This window comes from Pseudopodoces humilis, chromosome 1 (genome assembly GCF_049639895.1).
Source record: "Pseudopodoces humilis isolate 2021_Gansu_Grassland_sample_001 chromosome 1, ASM4963989v1, whole genome shotgun sequence".
NCBI classification, from domain to species: domain Eukaryota; kingdom Metazoa; phylum Chordata; class Aves; order Passeriformes; family Paridae; genus Pseudopodoces; species Pseudopodoces humilis.
The window spans coordinates 104,308,769-104,328,011 of NC_142200.1; the positions used below are offsets into that span (position 1 = coordinate 104,308,769).

Below are 19,243 nucleotides of genomic sequence, written 5' to 3' on the forward strand. Positions count from 1 at the left end.
AAAAGAGAGTGGAATAAAACCCAAGAAAAGCAGTGATGCACAACACAACTGCTCACTCCCCCGACCGATGCTCAGCCCCTCCCCAGCAGTAATCAGCCCCTCCTGTCCACCTCCTCCCAGTTTATGTGCTAAGATGTTTTATGCTATGGAATGTCCCTTTGGCTAGCTGGGGTCAGCTCTCCTGGCCATGCTCCCTCTCAGCTTCTTGTGCACCTGCTCTCTAGCAGAGCATCGGAAACCGAAAACTCCTTGACCAGTAAGCACTGCTTGGCAACAACCAAAACATCAGTGTGTTTCAATGTTAATCTCATCCTAAATTCAAATACACAGCACTCTACCACCTAGTAAGAATAAAATCAACTCTATCCCAGCCAAAACCAGGAAACACTGAGATCCCATCAGAACGAACAGATACTCAGGACCAAATTTACAAGTCTCACTCATGCAGTCACATATGGCTTTCAGAAAGCATTCAAAAAATAGGACAAGATCAAGTGATTTTAAAAGTTTTATAGGTTTTATAAAAACATTATACATTACAAAAATGTATCGATTAAACCTTACAAAGCACTTAAAATGTGTAACATCCTTTAAAATTAAGATTATAATTTTTTTCAATAGGTACAGGTAGAAGTTTATACCAAAACTTGATCAAGTAAAAGACAACCCCTAACTTTCATACTTTTGTAATCAGAAGAATATACAGCTGTCAGAAATATGAATGTGTTTAGAGATTTCTTGTCTATAAAAATAGAAAAGAGAGATACTGTAAATATCTCACCTGAAGACTCAAAAAGTTCTAAACATACCAAGACTCTTAAAATCAGAGAAAGTATCAATCTATTTTTCCAAGAATTCCAGCTCAGAAGAATGACGATGCAAGTTTACAAGGAAGAAGAAAAAAAAGACTGAGTGGAAAAATACCCCTGAGATAAGTCAGAACATTAGTATTTTTTTCTACTTGCTTGTTTCTTTGGCTTTTGTTACTTTTATGATATCACATAGGTTTGAAAGGAAATTGGTCCAGTCATAGGTTTTAACAATTACATTATCATAACATAGGTAATTTTTCTGACACAATACAAGCAATAAAGAAACCCCAAAGTAAAACACAGCATAAGTTGCTCTTTTTCTTCAGCCTCTTCTGATTTCTGGCCCCATCCCTCTATTTTTTTTAAAAAAAATTAATTCTAAACTTAGATTGGTAAGAGGATAAAGTAGCCATCTGGAGTAATTTTTCAAATTATCGTTTCCCATGTCTTCCTTTTCTCCTTGAGATTTTTTTATGGGCAAGTTCTTCAAAAGCCATAATTTCATCTTCCACTTCATTGTCCAAGTCTTTATCGTGTACCAAGCCTATATTAAAAACAATAAATTAATGAAGAATGGGAAACCCCAACACCTTTTTCTCTTAACAGCATGACAAGCTGTGTCATTGCTATTTGATATGTCATCAATACACCTTCATATGTGCATAATCATGTTTAAGATGTATTTTGCTTAATACAACAATGTGCTTAAGACCTCAGTAATGAAGCAGCAACTGCTAAGCCACTTGCTGCACTATTAATTAATTTTCACACTGAGAGTCTATTGTTATTTCCTTTGACTTTTCTGAAGTTTATCTCATCTCTCTCTCAAGATTCAGTTTCACCAGACACTGTATTTCCTTGCTGACCTCCAAGACAGAGTATAAGGTTGCTTCTGAAACTACAAGAACACCTCAGGTCCTACTAACTATCTGCTGGAACAGGGAGAGGAATCACAAGGCTTTATCACAACCAATTTTTCTAAAATTGAGCTGCTTTAATGCTTTACATATAGTCAATTTTGTAAGTCTAATCACTTCCTATTGCTGCCTATTTCTGCAACTGTTGCAATCCCACCACCTAAATATATGTTTAAACATGAACATTGAGGGAGGCACAATGAAGTCTTACACTTGCCCTCAGAGATCTGTGATGCAATAGACTGCATCAATGTATGCTAATTTTTGTATGAAACCAAGAGAAATGGAAGTGAAATAAAAGAAACAAGCATCCTTTATCAGGCTGGGATCCATGGAGAGCCAGGGAGAAGGCTTGCTCCACTCTGGCCACCCTGCAACCAGCTGCTCTGTTTTGAAGAGCCACTGAGAAAGGCCTGGTTATCTCATGTTTTCCAGAGTGCTCCTGTGGGAGTGCCTCTCAAAGGCCAGTGAATATCCACAATGCTGCTGAGTGGGAGACTGAAGTGATGCTTAGAGACCACTACTGAACAGTAGTGGGCACAGAAAGCTGTATTTTAAAATATACCTTCTTCTGTTATCCTGTGAGAGTCCATTTGCTTCAGCCACTTACGAGCGTCATCAATGGTGTAAACCAACTTGTTGGCATGTGTGGTTATTACTTCTTCAGCTGAAATGGAGCACAAGTAACATTCTGTGAGAACACTTAGCTGAGAAATGGACAGCAGCTAAAAGTCAAGCACAAAATGAAGTTACACAGGGCTATGTGGGATGACAATGCTGCAAACCCAGAAGTCATGGTCACCAATGATCTCAATTCACTAATGTGGATGATGTATATATTACTCCCCATTCCAATCAACATTACTAGCATTATCGGAGCAGAAGTTCTACATCCTCGTGCTGCCCTTTTTGAATTACATCCGAACCCTGAAAACATTCTACTTTATTTTTGGGTTATAAAGTTCCTGACTTTCCTTATCTCTCTGAAATTATACGAATCAAAGTAAAACACAGACCTACAATGATGCAGCCTTTGCTGAACTGCACCATTAAGAACCTGAAAAATGTCTATTATAAAGAGAGAGAAAAGTAATCTCAGAGACAAATAATTTCTCTATATATATTTTCACTGAGTAGAAGAACAAGGTAGAAGTCATCAAGCAATTGTCATAACGAAATCACTATTACCTAAAGCCTACTATATCCATCACTACTATAGTTCACTGAGCAGGAAGCCAAGTAAACAATAAACTAAACTTCAAGGACCAAGTAAGGATAAATCTTACATGTGAAGAGCATAACCTAACATTTAGTTACAAATTTAACACATTTCACTGATCAGAGCTGATGAACATATCAAATACTACAGTTTTTCACTACTGTCAGACATCAAAGGCAAAATGACAACTTGACAGGATTGGTGGATTTCTTCCACTGAAGCCAGTAACAATGTTAGGATTTAAGTTGTCACTTTCCCAAAGCAAGTATACTAAACAATTATGCTTCTAAGCCACTCATTCACTAATTCAATTTTGCTTGAGAAATTCAACATAGTTTAATGTTTTAAGCGTATAAGGGAAAAAAAATCTAGCATCAAAATATGTATCTCAAGCACCACAATTTACCAAACTTTTTAATACCAGTGTTGCCTTTGAGAACCTGACACACCACAGATTTGTGATTAAGTATCCACTTTTGTTCAGCCCTAGCAAAATTACAAGTTCAAGGGCAGAATAATCAGAGAAAGCCTTATTCAAAGACTACAAGTACTCCTACCCTGCATATCCAAATTACTATGTCTAGCAGAAATAAACTGGAAACAGTAGAAACAATAGAAAAATTGGTGAAGATGACCTGTCAGAAAAACTGAAAAGTTGCTGTAAAACTGTGTAAAACTGTAAGTTCAGAGAACACCATATATCTGACCATATGGTTAAAAGTCACTTTACTGTCTATAAAAATTCACTGCTATTCACTTTACCTGTACTATGTAATTAAGTTGGAAGAGTTTAGAATATATTCTCAGTATTTCCAGCTCTCTCAGCTTTTCTTTTCCTTGGCTACCTGAAATACCTTTCTCTGGACCACATTAAGATTTTCAAATGGAGCTTTACCAGGTCTAGCAGTTTGGCCAAAAAATGACAAATTTCTTAAAGAAAACTAGAAAGGTCCTACCTTTAGCCCAGGCTTTTTTCTCATAGATTTCCTCTACTGCATCTGAAATTTTTTTAATATTCTCTTTGATTTTCCTCTGGCGTAAGTTGGAACCTTCTTTATATGCTAAATGGTCTCGGGTGTAATCCCTTTCTGTAATGGCCTCCACTACTTCCAGTCCATCGTGTATTATTGGATCTATCTTTCTTCTGAAATACTCAGCATAGTGTCTGTAGGCAGCATGGTTATTTTTGTGTTCTTCTGTGTTTCTGTGCTCCATGTAGGCCTCGCTGGCCACAGAAATTGCATTTCCTTCTGCATGCAACTTTTCTTCCCCACTGCTCTCTGTTGGTGTCAGAGGTTCAGAAGTGTCTGCCTCCATGCTCTCTGAGCGGCTGAAATAGTTCTCAGAGCTTTGGATGAATCTGACACCACAGAGATCACACTGGGTTTGGTCAATATCTGCTCTTTTGAATATCTCTGATAAAAATTCCTCTTCTTTCATTGTAACAGGATGAACTCTAGAGCGGGCCTTCCTTTTCCACTTGACATACAGGGAAATGAAATGGAACACACGATACAGCTGGCGTTGAGCAGATGCTTTCTGCTCTTGCTTCTGTTGCTTGCTGAGTGCAATGACTTCCAGGGGATCCTTTTGGTCCTCTAAGCAATGAACCCCTTCAAATTCCTCTTTCAGCTCATCAGCATATTCTATTTCATCCAAAGAGGTTATAAATCTGTCCAGGTTTACGCGTTCATACTGGATGCCCCGTATGGGGGGATGCCCCTGAGTGTAGGCAGAGTCCCATTTCCAGTGGCAGTCAACCAAGTGCTCCTCATCTCGCTCTGTCAGCAGCTCTTGCAGGCCTGCAGCAACTTCTCTCACATGTGCAGCATGAGCCACTTGTTCCACGACCCTCAGCAATCTTTCAGGTACTTTTGAGGGAGTGTCTTTTCTCATTAATTCCAGCATCAGCTTGATTTCAGGAAAGAGGTGGAGTAAGAGGGATTTATCTTTAGAACTCTGCACCTGGTCAGCATTCAGTAGCATCACTAAGCACAGCACTACTGTCCGCTCAGCCTCCCCTGAAGTTACGCAGTCGGGATCGCTGAATGCATCCAGGAGGACGTTGAACCTTCCATGAACACCACACAAGACTTCTGCTAGATAACAGAGATGAGATCTGAAATAGTACACAGCTGAATTTGTGTCCTTTGGTCTATACTCCTGTATAATAGAAAATGTGTCTTTCAGTTCTTTGTAATGGTCCTTGCGTCTGAACAGAAACTCCCAGTAATGAAGGAGGGCAATGTAACTCTTTGGAAGGCAGAGAGTAATGTTCTTGGAGAGACGCATCAGGACAGCACAGCACAGAATATACTGGAATTCAAGCAACATCACCGTATTTCCTATGCTTGGAATCAGGTACCTTGTGCATTTCTTGATCAGGACATTCATGAAACGGAAAAAAAATCTTTTACAGTTCTCCGGGTTCTTATGAACATAGAATTGCTCAAGTGAATTTTCAAGAAGCCGAATGAAGCACAAGTGTGTTCTTCCTGTGTTTTCAACATTTTTGTCAGGTAGCAACATACCATGTCTGCCCTCTATTCCTTTGGTCTTTTCTCCTTTATTGTTTGGGTAACTTTTTGCCTTTGCCAAAGCAAACATTAGCTCTTTGTTATAATTATCCTCTTCTTTAAAAAGAAGTTTCTCAAACTCTTCAGGATATCCTGAAGATAAGATAAAGACCTTCATGGCACTTAGCCACAAGTCAGTTGATTCTCTTCTGGCTGCAATGTCTTCATTATTAAACTTGAATGTGATGTACTTCCTCAACATCTCTCGACAAGGTTTGGAAATAACACTACTGAATTGCAGTATTTCTTTGCATGCCCTTGGGTTCTCAGACAGTATTCTCAAATGAAAATGATTAGGAAAAAATATTCCTAGGAGGGCTTTACATGATGCATATTTGTCAGAAGTCAAAATGTCCTCAAAGCTTTTGCACTGACTCAGTAGCTGTTCAGGGAAAGTGTATGTGGCTTCCAACAACAGTCCATTTATTGCCACCAGATGCATTTTACACTGAAATATTGTCTTTGCTTCATGACGCAACAAGGGCTTGTGGTAACCCTCACAGGTTTTATCTTCACAGTTCAATCCAGCAATGAACTTCATACAAATATCAGGGTACTTCCTGCTCAGTAACTCACGGGTGATAAAGCACAACCTGCTTAACAGGTGCTGCTTCAAAGCTGATTTTACTTTCTCTGTGCTTATGGTGAAATCACCTTTTGTCTTTCTCTCTTTTAGACTTGGCTTGTCTAATAAAAACTTGAGAATGGGTTCAGCTTCATTTTGAGACACCTGGCAACTGTCACCTGTTGGGACAATCCCAAAATATGCAAAGCATAACTTCACCATATCCTTCTCTGCATTGGTGGCTGCTTTCTTCAGGCCACTAACAAGACTCAGAAGAGCCTTTAAGCCACGTGCTGCCATGAAGAGGATGTTCTGGGTAGGGGTGCTGCAGCGGCATAATGCAAAGAGAGCTTCGACTGCACCAGCGGAATGATTCAGAGACAGGAACTTGCAGTACGCGTTGCTCAGTTTCAAGAAGTCTCCTTTCAGACTTCCCTGCAAAAACACAGCCTCAGCAACGCCAGACTTCTGCCCAGTTTGTTCACAAAGTTCAAGGGCTTCTCTTAGGATGCTCTCCACGTTCCCCAGGTGTAAATCTGAACCGCGACTCAGCCTGGCACGGGCTTCAGCAAGTAAACACGATGCGCGAAACTCTTTTACAGCCGTGAGGTTGGCTGCTTCCAGAGCAAACCCGTGCTGTCTCATTAACTTTGCAGCCTCCTCCTGGCGATCCTTCCTTTTCAGTAAGTCTGCTGCTTGGTGCAAACATCCACGAGACTTCAGAAACTCAAGCTGATCCTCTATATCAAGCTTTGAGAGGGCCTGCATCATTTCCTCAGTCCTGCTCATACTCAGGTACTTTGCAGCTGCTTCCAAATACAACTGATTTGCTGTACAGGAGAGTTTGGAAGCCATTCGTCCTTTTGCATTCAACATATCTTCATATCTGAAATAAGAGATATATCGATTTACTGCCACAGATTACAAATCTAGACAAAAAAAGCACTGTAATAAAAACAAACAAAAAAACCCCCAAACACCAACATTAAACAAATAGTTTCCACTAGAAGCCCTTCCTTCAAAAAAGCCAACTGCGTCATGTGATATGCCTGTCAGGCAAAAGAGGATCACATCATCTTAAAAGATCTACAGAAAGAAATTAATTACAACATGAGGCTGTCAGAATCAAGATTATTAGAACTTTTGGTACAAACAAGATCACAAGGTTTACAGCATTAGCGAAGCATTCTCCCCACTGTCAAATCAATGTACAAATAATTTTAACATGTTTTATCTATTATTCTTCTACTATTCTTCTATTTATTAAAAAAAGTATGAATTTCAGTGAATTCTCCACAGATAGATAATATGCAATATTCTGTAAAATTTACTTAAACTTGTCACTGTAGAGAGAATACTTTCAAGCCTGCTGTATGTATCTGCATATACTCTGCAGCTTATGGAGTGTCTGAGCAAAATGCCTGGCTGCATCTTTCATAACATTAATTATTAATGGCTGATGTAAAATTATTGAGGTATCCCCAAGCCAGTTTTGTGAAATATTCTCTCCTGCATGCTGAGAATGAGTAACTTTTTCCTGTTGGATGAGTAAATTATCATTAGCTTTCCATTATCATCTTTCTCATGATAAACATGGCAGTGCAGATTTTTTGTGTCTATGCTGATAAATTTCCATTAATGTTTTGTGGGGGGATGATTTAAAAACCTTTTCGTTGGTAAAGTGACTTTAATGCTTGAACTTTTTAATTGAACAATCTCTACATATTAAGGAAGCTTTAATCATTCAAAAAAGCAGTCACCATTACTAAAGGTACATCACAAAGGATTTATGTGAAGTCAGTAGACAAAACCCTTCTGAAATTTTTGCAGTGAACCAGCTGCATTATATGGAATTTGGAAATGCAAAAGAGAATTATATTCCAATACCATCTTGCAAGACATACCTTTCAACTGCCTTTGCTGCTTCTTCATAGAGTTCTTCCTGACAATACATTTTAATGGCCAGATCAAACTCCTCAATTAGTTCATAACATTCAGATGCTTCTTTGTAGCACTGGCTTTTCTGATAGTAAACTGCAGCATCTTTCATCTGCAATGCAGGAGTCAATAATGAAACTGAAGTGCTTTAAACAGTTAAAACTACATGAATGGAATAAATGTTGTAATTCCATCATATCTCATAAAGAAGTACACTTTAATAAAATGTAATTAAGTATCTGAATAAAATCAAATACATATTCAAGCAACCATCACTAAAACTGAAGAGATTGTTTAAAAAAAACTTCAAAATATTTGTTCCTGAAAAACTAGAGTATAAAATGAAAGGTATTATATAAGATCTTAAAAATAATTTTACCCAGCCAGCTTTGCCTGCTGTTAGAAAACACAACACATGCTTCTCCTGATTTACAGATTTCTCAGAATGAACAGTACTAAATTAAAGCAGTTATGGATGCAGAATGAGAAACCTAACATATCCTAAAACTTCAAATATTTGGGAACAGTCATGTTACATTCTTTTAGTGGAAAAACACTGAAAATAAAAATACTACATATTGTTAGCACACTACTCTAACCTTTCCAAATTTTAAGGTTCTGTTTAGATGGTTGTTATCAATGAAGTTTCAGTATCATCACAGTACTGAATGAAGCAACAGTTTAAGTTTCATGACATCAGTCATTTACTAATTTTTGACTGCAAATGACTGATAATGACATTTGAGAAAAGCCAAAGAGATAAAGCCAGCCTGCATAATTGCATCATTCTCCACTTCATTCCTCTTCTGCCTATTCTCTGACAAATGATTCCTTTTGAACAGCCCAGATTAAAGAGCTTGTTCAGTTTAGCTATTTACCATGACACAAAGAGATACTATTACTTTCTGAGTAATATGAGAGGAAAAAAAGCTGTAGGAAAAGGAAAGTGATATGTTATTTAATACCTTTCCTAATTTTTTACACAATTCTGCACAAAGACGGAACTCCTTTGATTGAATCAGACATTTTAGTGATAGTTTTGGCTCTCCACATTCCAAGTAAGTTTTAGCCAATGTCATATATTCCATCTGTTTTTCCCTGTGGAAAGAAGTAAGAGAAAATTACTACTGACATCCAAATTAAGTTTAGCATTACTATTAACATCCAAATCACATGAGCTGTCACTGAATCCAACCAACACTGACAACACACATTATTCTTTATACGTTACCTTATTACAATTAATTATATTTTGGGCTGGCACTTCTCTGTCCAGAAGTCTGTTCCAAAATATGACAGCTCTGGCAGTCAAAAGATTCTTTTGAGGTTTTTTTTTTAACTAATGTATAGTACTGTGATTTTGTACTGCTTTCCTTTTCTTAGCTTGATCTCCTTTCTGCTGTTTAGCACCAAAGTCATTAGAGACACAAGCAAATGTACTCTCTGCCTTTGTTTTGTATGACTAAACAATCCCAACCTTCCTGGTATTGCTGCAGCATGATCTAGATTGAATTCACAATTCTCAAGCCTGGAGAATCAGAACTGTACAGAGCATTTCATACAGAACACACAAAAATCTTATTTAAGCTTACACTAGCATTAATTCCACTTTTTAAAAAAAAAAATTCAGCTTTGGCAGCTTCTTTATTACACATGTTCTATAAACTTAACAGATCCTAATACACCAAATTCCTTCTCCTCAAATTTTATGCAGCTGACAAACACAGTGAACTGAGAAAGTTTTATCAGTCCTGTCAACAATTTCTCTATAATCATGACATTTTAGGAGAATCTTATACTTCTAACCAGGGCCACTCATGTAAAGCAGGTAATTAAAAAAGATAAAATCTCAACTAACTCCAGTGATAGCATTTCCTAGATCTTCCCTCTTCTCCCTTTCGTGCCAGCTTCCTCTGATCTAGTCATTCCTTTCCCATTCTGCTACCATTGCTAGCTTCTGGTCTCCCCAGAATGAACAGGAACTGATTCACATAGGTCTAGATCCTTCTCCATTAAGTTTTTTCCTGTCTTATTTGATATGAGTCCCAAAGAGTTTCCAAGCCTCTTCAGGAAATTGCAAACTCTCTCCCCTGTCAAATTCTAGAGCTATTTTACTCAGCTGAAATCATGAACGAAATGATTCATCTCAAAATCTGTTCCTTTAAAACTGTCCTTTGGTTCAGATCTGGCTCTGCTTGTTTAGTTTAAACTGACTGTAAAACTAATTTTACCCCAAAGCTCACTTTTTGATAGCAGCTTTTCTTCCCCAATGCGCACCACCATTCCTTCTCCTTTGTTGAGTGAATATTCAGTGTGATTAACTGAAGTTGAGCACTGCTAGCATATGTTCTCCTATCTATATCTTAGGATGTAAAGCCTCTTGACACAATGCAAATCCTGTTGCTTTTCTCTCACACAACCAGTAAGCCTTTTCAAGGGCCAATTTCATTTGGACAGCCCTGCCACTACTCCACAGAGGGAGCAGTGCCCCGGATCCTGTAGCACTAGACCTTCCAGTTCCTTAAATATCTTTTGCCAACCACAAACACAGAAAGACACCCATCCTGCACTGTTCTCTGACATCTCTGGTCCAGTCCCACAGCTGTGGTGTGAATCTCACCCTCTGAACCCCCGAGGGGTCTGGCTCTGCAGAGAGAAACTTGCTCAGCTGCACTGACACCTACCTTGGGCTGCTTTTCTTCGCGCGCACTTTGAGAACAGCGTCGTGTGTCAGGGCCAGTTTTGACTTCTCAGCTGCTCCTCCCTTTTGGTAACATTTGGCAGCCACCTGGGGTGAAATCACACACAGCATTCACAGATGTGCATCCAGCCCATGGCTTATCACATAAAAGCAATACTTAATTTTACAATCACTGGAATGGAAAGCAGAAAGACTGGCAGGGTGCCTGGAAAAAGGAAAAGGTAAAACATTGTGGTATATTTTCAGGACAAAAAGAAAAGCTTTAAAGTCAGTCCACATGTGACTACCAAAATTAGAATATTAATTACAATATTGTACATGGAAGTAGTGAAAGCAGAATTCCTGGTAAGCTGAAAGAACAAATAGCATATACAATTTGAATGATAGCCTAAAACAACTGGTAAGTGACCAGGCATCTACAACATATAACTAAAAGTGAAGAAGACCAATGTGTGCAAAGTGAAATTGAAAAGCAAGGAACATTTACTCAATGCTTTTGTCATGCCGGGCTTTTTCTGTGAAAACTGAATAGAAACACCAGGAATTACCATGCTCCTAGCAAGGCTTGCTTCATTATCACACTGCTTATTCTGCAACACCATGATTTCTTTATTCTATCCATTTAGTGTTGCTTCTGTTTGGAAATCGCACACTGCAAGCCACTCTTAGAACTGCCTAAGTCACCAGATAATGTTATCTTAAGGTAGCACTGATTGGTAAAGATCAGGGTTATAAAGAAAACAAATTTGGAGATAATATAGCTAATACATTTCAGATTTCAAGATTATTTTTTTTAAGCTGTGTGGGTTTTTTATCTAAACTCTTTTCTGTCCATTTGGAAAATTGCCTTTTATTTTCAAGGGGAGATAAAGACTATCTGTATAGTGGCCGCTGATTAATTTTGATTTTTGTCTTTTATAAATATTTACTTTCCCTTCAAATAATTTTATGTTGTTACTTGCAAAACAAAAAAGCTTCCCCTCTGCCATGATCAAAAAAGTCTAAAGTTTTATTTCACAGAATCACAGAGCATCTCAAATTGAAAGGGACTTAAAAGGATAATAGAGGCCAACCTACTGCTCCCTGCAGGACTACCTAAAACAAACCTACACCACTAAGGATGTTAACCAGACGCTTTTTGAACTTGAACTCATGGCTTAATGCCATGACCACTTTCCCGGGGTGCCTGTAGCAGACTACCTTCTCAGTGAGAAACCCTTTCCTATGTCCAGTCTGATCTTCTGATCCAACTTCATTGCATTTCCCCATGTCCTATGGGGTAATGGTAACCAAAAAGAGGAAATCAGGAGCTCCCCTTGAGGAAGTTGTAAACTGTGATGAGGTTACCCCTCAGCCATGTCTTCTCCAGGCTGAACAAGACAAGCCACTTCAGCTGCTCTTCTTAAGACCTGCCCTCTGGAGCTGCCTGTGGCAATGGCAGGGGGGTTGGGACTGGATGAGGCTTGGGGTCTCTTCAAAACCAAACCATTCTATGATTCTATGACTTTTCATCATCTTGGTCACTTTCCTCTGGGCACACTCTAATAGTCTGACGTCCTTCTTACATTTTGGTGCCCAAAACTGCACAAGGTACTCCAAGTGAGTCTGCACCAGCACAGAGCAGAGCAGGACAATCACTTCCTTTGACTGGCTCACAATGCTGTATTTGATGTACCCAGGGCATTGTTTGCCTTTTTGATTGTTGGGGCATATCCAGGGTCAAAGGTTTGCAGGACTTTTTTTCTGCAGCCAACAACTTGAAACTCAGTTACTTTGTGGTCACTGTGACCAAGACACGAATCCCCACTTTACTCACAAATGCATCTCTGTTCACAAATAACAAATTTAGGAGGTCACTTTCTTTAGCAAGCTCCTCTAGTACCTGAACCCACAAATTATCTTCACATGCTCCAGAAATTTCCTGGACCTGTTTGTGTCCACTGTATGATTTTCTCAGTTGATGTCTGGGAAGTTAAAATCACCCATAAGGACAATATCATTTGATCCAGAGATATCCCTTATCTCCCTTTAGAATATTTAATTGATGTTGTCATCCTGGCTGAGATTTGCTTCAATCCCATTAACTGTCATCCCATATCTGGACATATCCCATATCTGTATTAAGTAGGAAGCTAGGAAACAAAAGACTGTAAAATCTCTATGTTCTTTAAACAGAAAGGGAATGAAACCATCATTTTCCTACCTGAATTAATACACTTCCAAGAAATGCTTTCATTTCTTTGCAGTATGTGCAATGATGCTGTCAAGAACATGGTTTAGATTCACACGTATCAGTCAATTCTGATTGATGCTAATAATTGTTTTTCCAACCGTCTTTCATTCATATGCATTAAACTGTAATTTCCCCTATGGGACTGCAAGTTTCTGGACAGTGAATTTAAGATTACAAACAAAAGGCTTGCTCTCTCTGCTCACTTCTTGTAAGTCATTTACAAGTAGACACACAGCTACAAACCACAAACTAAGGCAAACTGCTACAGAACAACTGAAGGTTTACAGATGGTTTTATAGATACAGAGAAAAGAAAAGGTTTCAGAATAAGCAAGAATCCTTATTTCAGATAAACATACGTTCCTACCTCCCAGAACTGGTGTTTGGCATAGTAGTCTCCCTGTGCAATCCATTCTTCTGGAGTTGAAGTTTTAGCAAACATGCTGTCATCTAAGTCTACAAGGGCAGGGGTGACCATTTTATGTTAGAATGGATAAACCACAGAAACCACTTATCATGTACCAATACTAAGCAATATCTCATAATGTTCTAAGCTCTATTTTTGTGGTTGCTCCAGTGATGGTAACTATGAGTCAAGTGTGCTAATACTGTTGTGTCAAGCTACCAGTGTGAATACAGAAACCCCCAGAGTTTGGCTGGAGACTGGGCTGGTAAGTGGCTGAAACTGCATTAACACAGCAGAAAATCTGACTACAAATTGACCACTTTAAGCCATAAATATCTGCAGCCAATCAGGGTCCATTGAGCTCTCTCCACAGTAACTGGCTGAGCGGCAATAACCTGATCTCCCTTTATGTCAGAACACCTCTTAAGGTCACCCCTCGAGGCTGAGGGATCCCTTACTCAACACCAGACATCAATGGGCTGGTAAATGACATTTTTGCATGTGTGTAATATTTAAGATAGGTATAGAAAGCTTATGTAAAAAGTAGAGTATTGACCACCAATCCATCCATACTTAATGAATATTTACATATCTGAATTTACTGGTTAGAACTCAATAAACTATTTACAAGATCAGATCTGTCTGAGGGATCACTGATTCTTCTCCTGTGACAGCAAGAAACCTTAAACTAGCAAATTAGCAATAAACTTCAATATATGCAACTGATCTTTAGAGATAAAGAATTAAGACCCACTGAAATAAGTGGAAATTTGCAATGGCAACTGTCAATGCACACAGTTAGAAGGACCAAGGCATTTAACCTTCTTTATTACACAGCCTAAAAGCAAGAAAACATGAGTTTTGACTGTTTGACAGTCTTTTGAGAAAGTTTTAGGACAACATTACCTTTCTTTTCATCTGTTTTGACAACCTTAACAAATTTCCTTTTGATGAAATACTTAAAAGCTGGAGCCCGTTTATCACGGTCTTCATCAAAGATCCAAAGATTGACTCTGGCTCTTGTAATTGCAGTATACAATTGCTTGAGTTCTCCATTCAGCATCTGAGGCAGAACAAAAAAATTAAATTAAATAAATTAAATGCCAGATGAGCTAAATTGTTAAAAAGAACCATAATTTACAGTTATAACAAAACAGAGAATTTATACAGAATGAATAACAAGTAAGAAAGTGCTTTTAAGTACTTTAGAAAGCAAGTCTAAATATTAAAGATGGGATTTCAATTACATAAGTCATTGTCCAGCTAACTTACAAGCAACTACTACTACAAATCAGCTGCAGGTATGACAGGGTACTTTCCTTCTAATCACATAATTATTGATTTCCCATACAATCCTGAAAATATCTGAATCACCAGATTCTAAGCAACTTCCTTAATTTCAAGGTAGTGATGCCAATCGAAAATAGATGCTAAGAATAATGAATATTGACAAGCTGAATTGCTAATTGTTTTAACCACAGTTGTTCTGTAAATATACCTGAAAGTCTATGACACAATTTTTGTTCTCTAATCAAATTACACTTGCAAACAATCTCCCGTCTTTTAAAATCAGTATTATATGACATTATATTAACATTATATTATATTAACCTTCTATTCTATTTTATTATACAAATGTGAGCAACTATTCAAGGTAAAGCAACCTTGATAAACATGGAACTAACACAGGATTAAAGGATTTAAGAAATTTCCCTACCTTTAAGATTTAAGAATTTAACTTGTGCTTCCTACTCTCAATGTTACAAAAAGCTCACCTTGTACATTTCTACATTAAATGGAGTCCTTTCCTGCATACCAGTGGCATCCTCTAATGGCACTTCAATTAGCAAGTTGCTTCCCACTTGCACATCTGGATCAGGACTGTAAGAAGAAATTATCTTCCATTCTTTGCTAGCCTGAAATATCAAGAGAATAAGGTTTATTCATATGTACTAACCATTATTGCCTACATACACACATGGTTGTATGGTGTGACCTATCATCCCTACAAGGGAAGAAGGCTCAGAGGAGAAGACTAGGGGAGGAAATTATCTCAGGGAAGAAAGTAAAGAATAATCAGCAATTTTCAACAAGAAAGCTGAACTTCATCTCAACACAGCCTTTGCCTGAGATACTTGTCTGAAGCAGGTGGTCATGAAGGCATATAAACAACTTTCCCCTAAAACAGCTAGCACAGAGTTACACCTTCCTGAGCTGCCCAGGCAAAAGCAAAGATGTACCTCAGCCCAACAGACTGTGGAAAGTATGAAGACCAAACAAAGCACACCTTTAAAAATGCAGCTGGCTTGATCTGGCTACAAGCTGCATATTACTTTTCAGGGACTGGGGATGGCCAGCATCATGATGGTGAAGCTAATGGGAATATATACATATATATATATATATATATATATATATATATACAGGGAGCACTAATGAGACTCACATCTGTATTGCAATTCCAGTGTATATTGTCATTGTTACACTATGCTTGCCTTGGGATTTCAGGATCCTGCTGTATCACTCTTCTAGATCCAAATCATATGCAATGCTCAATATATCAAATAAGTAATTTGATATTAAACATAAAAACCTCCTTGGGTGGTCTATATATTTTCAGCTAAACACCCTTACAGTGATCCCTCTGTGGAGGAAATCAGGTTACCTCCACCATGGAGGAGGGTCAAGTTTTAGTCCTAGGGACGAGGATTCTCCTCCAATAACCTCCAATTAACCTCCAATACACCACACCAGGCAAACTCAGTGAGTGGGGGTGTGCTGATTGCTGGGCCAGGCAGCTCCCTGCCAGTTTGGGGCAGGATAAAAGGTAAATGGTGGTGGGATAACACTCACAAGCTGCAATTTGTCATACTAAAATCTAGTATCTAAGACACATTTGAGAGATCTTGGCCTGCAGGTTAGGATGGGCAGCCACTAAGTCTCCTTGACTCTACAAGGCTGACAAGCTCAGTGAGCTGGACCCACACATATCCCATGCTGGCATATATTCTCATCCTCAGTATTCCCAGAAAAGATCTGGCTGGTCATTCATGTGATGAATGTATTAAGCTTTGTGTTGAACACCAGTAACTGCTAGTGCTGGTCTCAGCCAGGGGGTGGAATGGCACCTGCCAACACCTCCTCTTGTAAGAACACTCAGAGGTGAGCAAAAAAACCCACTCATAAGGAAAGTCTTAAAAAGCGTGGTCAGAAAATATTGGACTCCAACACAGAGACATGTGAAAGATGTCTATAAATACGCACAGACACTCCTAACTATAAGTTAAGTGTGGCAGCAGATCAGTGCTGTGCACTCTCATGCCATGTAGGAAATGCCAGCTCCTGATCGCACCACTCTGCAGGTTCCTGATCCCCTGCAAAATGATTAACCTTAAAATTGTGACTGTATTCTAAGTTCATTTTTCCCTTTTGGTATTTAATTAAAATGTGATTAAATATTGCCAGGTTTCCAGCACAAAACAGAAAATATTCACAAATAAGGCTGAAACAACATTTTTACAATTTATACATTTCTGAGCTTTGAGCAACACAAAACAAGTTAACTGTCTTCCCACACGGGAAAAAAAACAGGAAACCTTTCCTGCAAAATGTATTTTGAAGTTAAGATTTCAAATGAAGACATTCCCAAGCCTCTAAGTCATAGATTGTAACATGACAACCAGCTAAAGGTATCAGTCTGGTCAAGAGCTTGCTGTGTTTTGGGAGCTTGGCATTTTTGCTTTCTAGATTTTTCATTCCCATCTGCTTCCTGAAAAAAGACTCTTCTTAAATCTCATTTTCAAGACAAATAAAAAGAAAACCCAACACTTTACAAAGTGCACACGGCCACACTGCTGTGTTTACAGCAGTCCACAGATACAGGTTTTCTAAATTAGAAAACCTCAGGGTGAACTGCTTTCTTGCCTGCTTGTTTAGCTGCTCAAATCAACTCAATTACTCATGACTCACAGGAACACGGAAGAATTGTATGAAAACAGTTCTCCAGGCCTGACATACATTAGTCTAAGCTAAAATGCTCTACACAACTCAACACTGCTAAACTGATTCTGCTAAATTCTGATAAATGCCTTGTTGTTTTTCTGATTACAACCTGCATCTCCAGAAACAAATCAACTTTGAGAAATCTACCATGACAGCCAGTATTTACTTCAAGCTCCTTCCTTCTGCCCTCATCACATAACATTCACTAATCTCTGCGAAGAGCCACCAGTAAGCTGCCCTCAGATTTCTTGTGTTTTTCATCTGCTGAAAACCACATGAGACACTGTTTTGAGGGGTAGAGGCAGAGGACATCTGTAACAGGGCTGTTCACACTGAATGTTTAATCACAGAGTAATTCAGGCATGGGTACATGGAGTGTCTGCAGACATGTTCAGTAAGGAATACCTGGAATACTTGTCCAGCTGTGGTCAGAGGAGTAGTCTTGGTGTACAGCAGAAGAGAGCATGTGTGTGTGTGTGTGTGTGTGTGTGTGCAATGTTGTGCATATTACCCCTAGACTCTCCCTTAAATTTTAACAGGAAACCTAAAGGAGAAAGCAGCACTTAAGGAAACACGTTCCCAATTCATAAACCTACGACCTCTGTTCTCTACTGTGATGAAACCACTCATCTTCAGAGAAAAGAGGGAATCCTTTCCCAGCTGAACTACCAATTAGACCACAAGTAAGTCTGACTTTAGAGAAAATGCAGAAAATGGATAAGAATTAAATACCTCTGAATCTGTGAAAAAGTTGTAAAGGAGGACATCATCAAATTCCAAGCCCTTTGCTTCATAAATTGTCAGTACAAGTGCCAAACTAAGTTCCTCAGGTATCTTCTCCTTTGCAGTTTCATTTGCCACTAATACCACCTGCCATAAAATACATTTTAAAAAATATTAGAAAGCAAAAAAGGAGAAAAAAAGGTAACAGCTCCATAGAAAAAGACAAACATGATGATAATAAAAGAGCCTTCTAAAAACTAGACATTTCACAGAGACGTTTCAGCACACTCCACAAAAAAGGTCACAAAGCTGCCACTAGAAGACTGACAAATGCGTGGTATGTGTAGACAGTTTTAGATCTGGTGTAAGAAAATTTGGAGTTAGAAAGGAACAGGTCAGACAATACCTCACACAATACCTCACACCAAAAAAAGAACAGAAAGAACCAGACGTATTAAAAAGAAACAGAAACCAACACAATTAAGGGTATCCAAGTTTGAAATGCCTAATTTATCAGTGAGACAAGGGCTTAAAAAAGAAAGTTGTGGGCAGCTCATACAAGACTATTATTTAGCAACAGAGCTGGCAGAATCTGCAAAAAGCCTAAAAAAAGCAAACCTGATGTGCTCCAAATTCAATGGGTTGTGTTTTCCTTTTGTTGCCCCTCAGCAGAATTGCTAGGTCACTAACACTGCAGGACTCCAAGACTGTAGGTTTTGGCCCATCAAAGAGACCACGGTCCTGAGGAAGGCGATCAAAAGATTCTGGAAAATAATGCTGGAGCAAATCAACCACTCCAGATGCTAAACGGAGAATACCTGCAAAAAGCAGAATACAGGTTTCAAACTTCAACCTGAAGACCTTGCAAACACACTTTTAAAAGGTTCTGTTAGAAACCTGGAATCAAGAAATATAATGAAAAAAACACTAGTCAGGGAAGGCTGAAGCTGTAAGCTTCTATTTATGTTTCTGCCAATTTGAGTGGATGTCGTTCTCAGGCCTCTAAAGATCAGAAAACATGCTACAACAGCTTGGCAGCGTTCTCACATAATAAAGATCACAATGAGAAATAAGTAAGAAAAGCAGAAACAGCACACCAATGCCCCAAAATCTAGTGCTTTGGGGATAGGACAACAGAAATGGGAATGACCA

The 19,243-nt window shown here is 38.6% G+C and overlaps 1 protein-coding gene across 1 annotated transcript in view; it reads right to left on the reverse strand.

Moving 5' to 3' along the window:
* Window positions 1-495: 495 nt before the first annotated feature.
* The window catches only part of TRANK1 (tetratricopeptide repeat and ankyrin repeat containing 1), a 49,525-nt gene continuing 30,777 nt past the window's right edge, over window positions 496-19,243 (reverse strand). The window contains exons 14-24 of the mRNA XM_005519172.3: window positions 18,710-18,909; window positions 18,101-18,238; window positions 15,142-15,282; window positions 14,273-14,429; window positions 13,328-13,416; window positions 10,712-10,815; window positions 8,993-9,125; window positions 7,994-8,139; window positions 3,905-6,975; window positions 2,295-2,396; window positions 496-1,356 (exon numbers count right to left, since the gene is read on the reverse strand). Coding sequence (XP_005519229.2) covers window positions 1,244-1,356; window positions 2,295-2,396; window positions 3,905-6,975; window positions 7,994-8,139; window positions 8,993-9,125; window positions 10,712-10,815; window positions 13,328-13,416; window positions 14,273-14,429; window positions 15,142-15,282; window positions 18,101-18,238; window positions 18,710-18,909 — 4,394 coding nt within the window. The 3' untranslated portion in view covers window positions 496-1,243. The remainder of the gene's footprint in view (window positions 1,357-2,294; window positions 2,397-3,904; window positions 6,976-7,993; window positions 8,140-8,992; window positions 9,126-10,711; window positions 10,816-13,327; window positions 13,417-14,272; window positions 14,430-15,141; window positions 15,283-18,100; window positions 18,239-18,709; window positions 18,910-19,243) is intronic.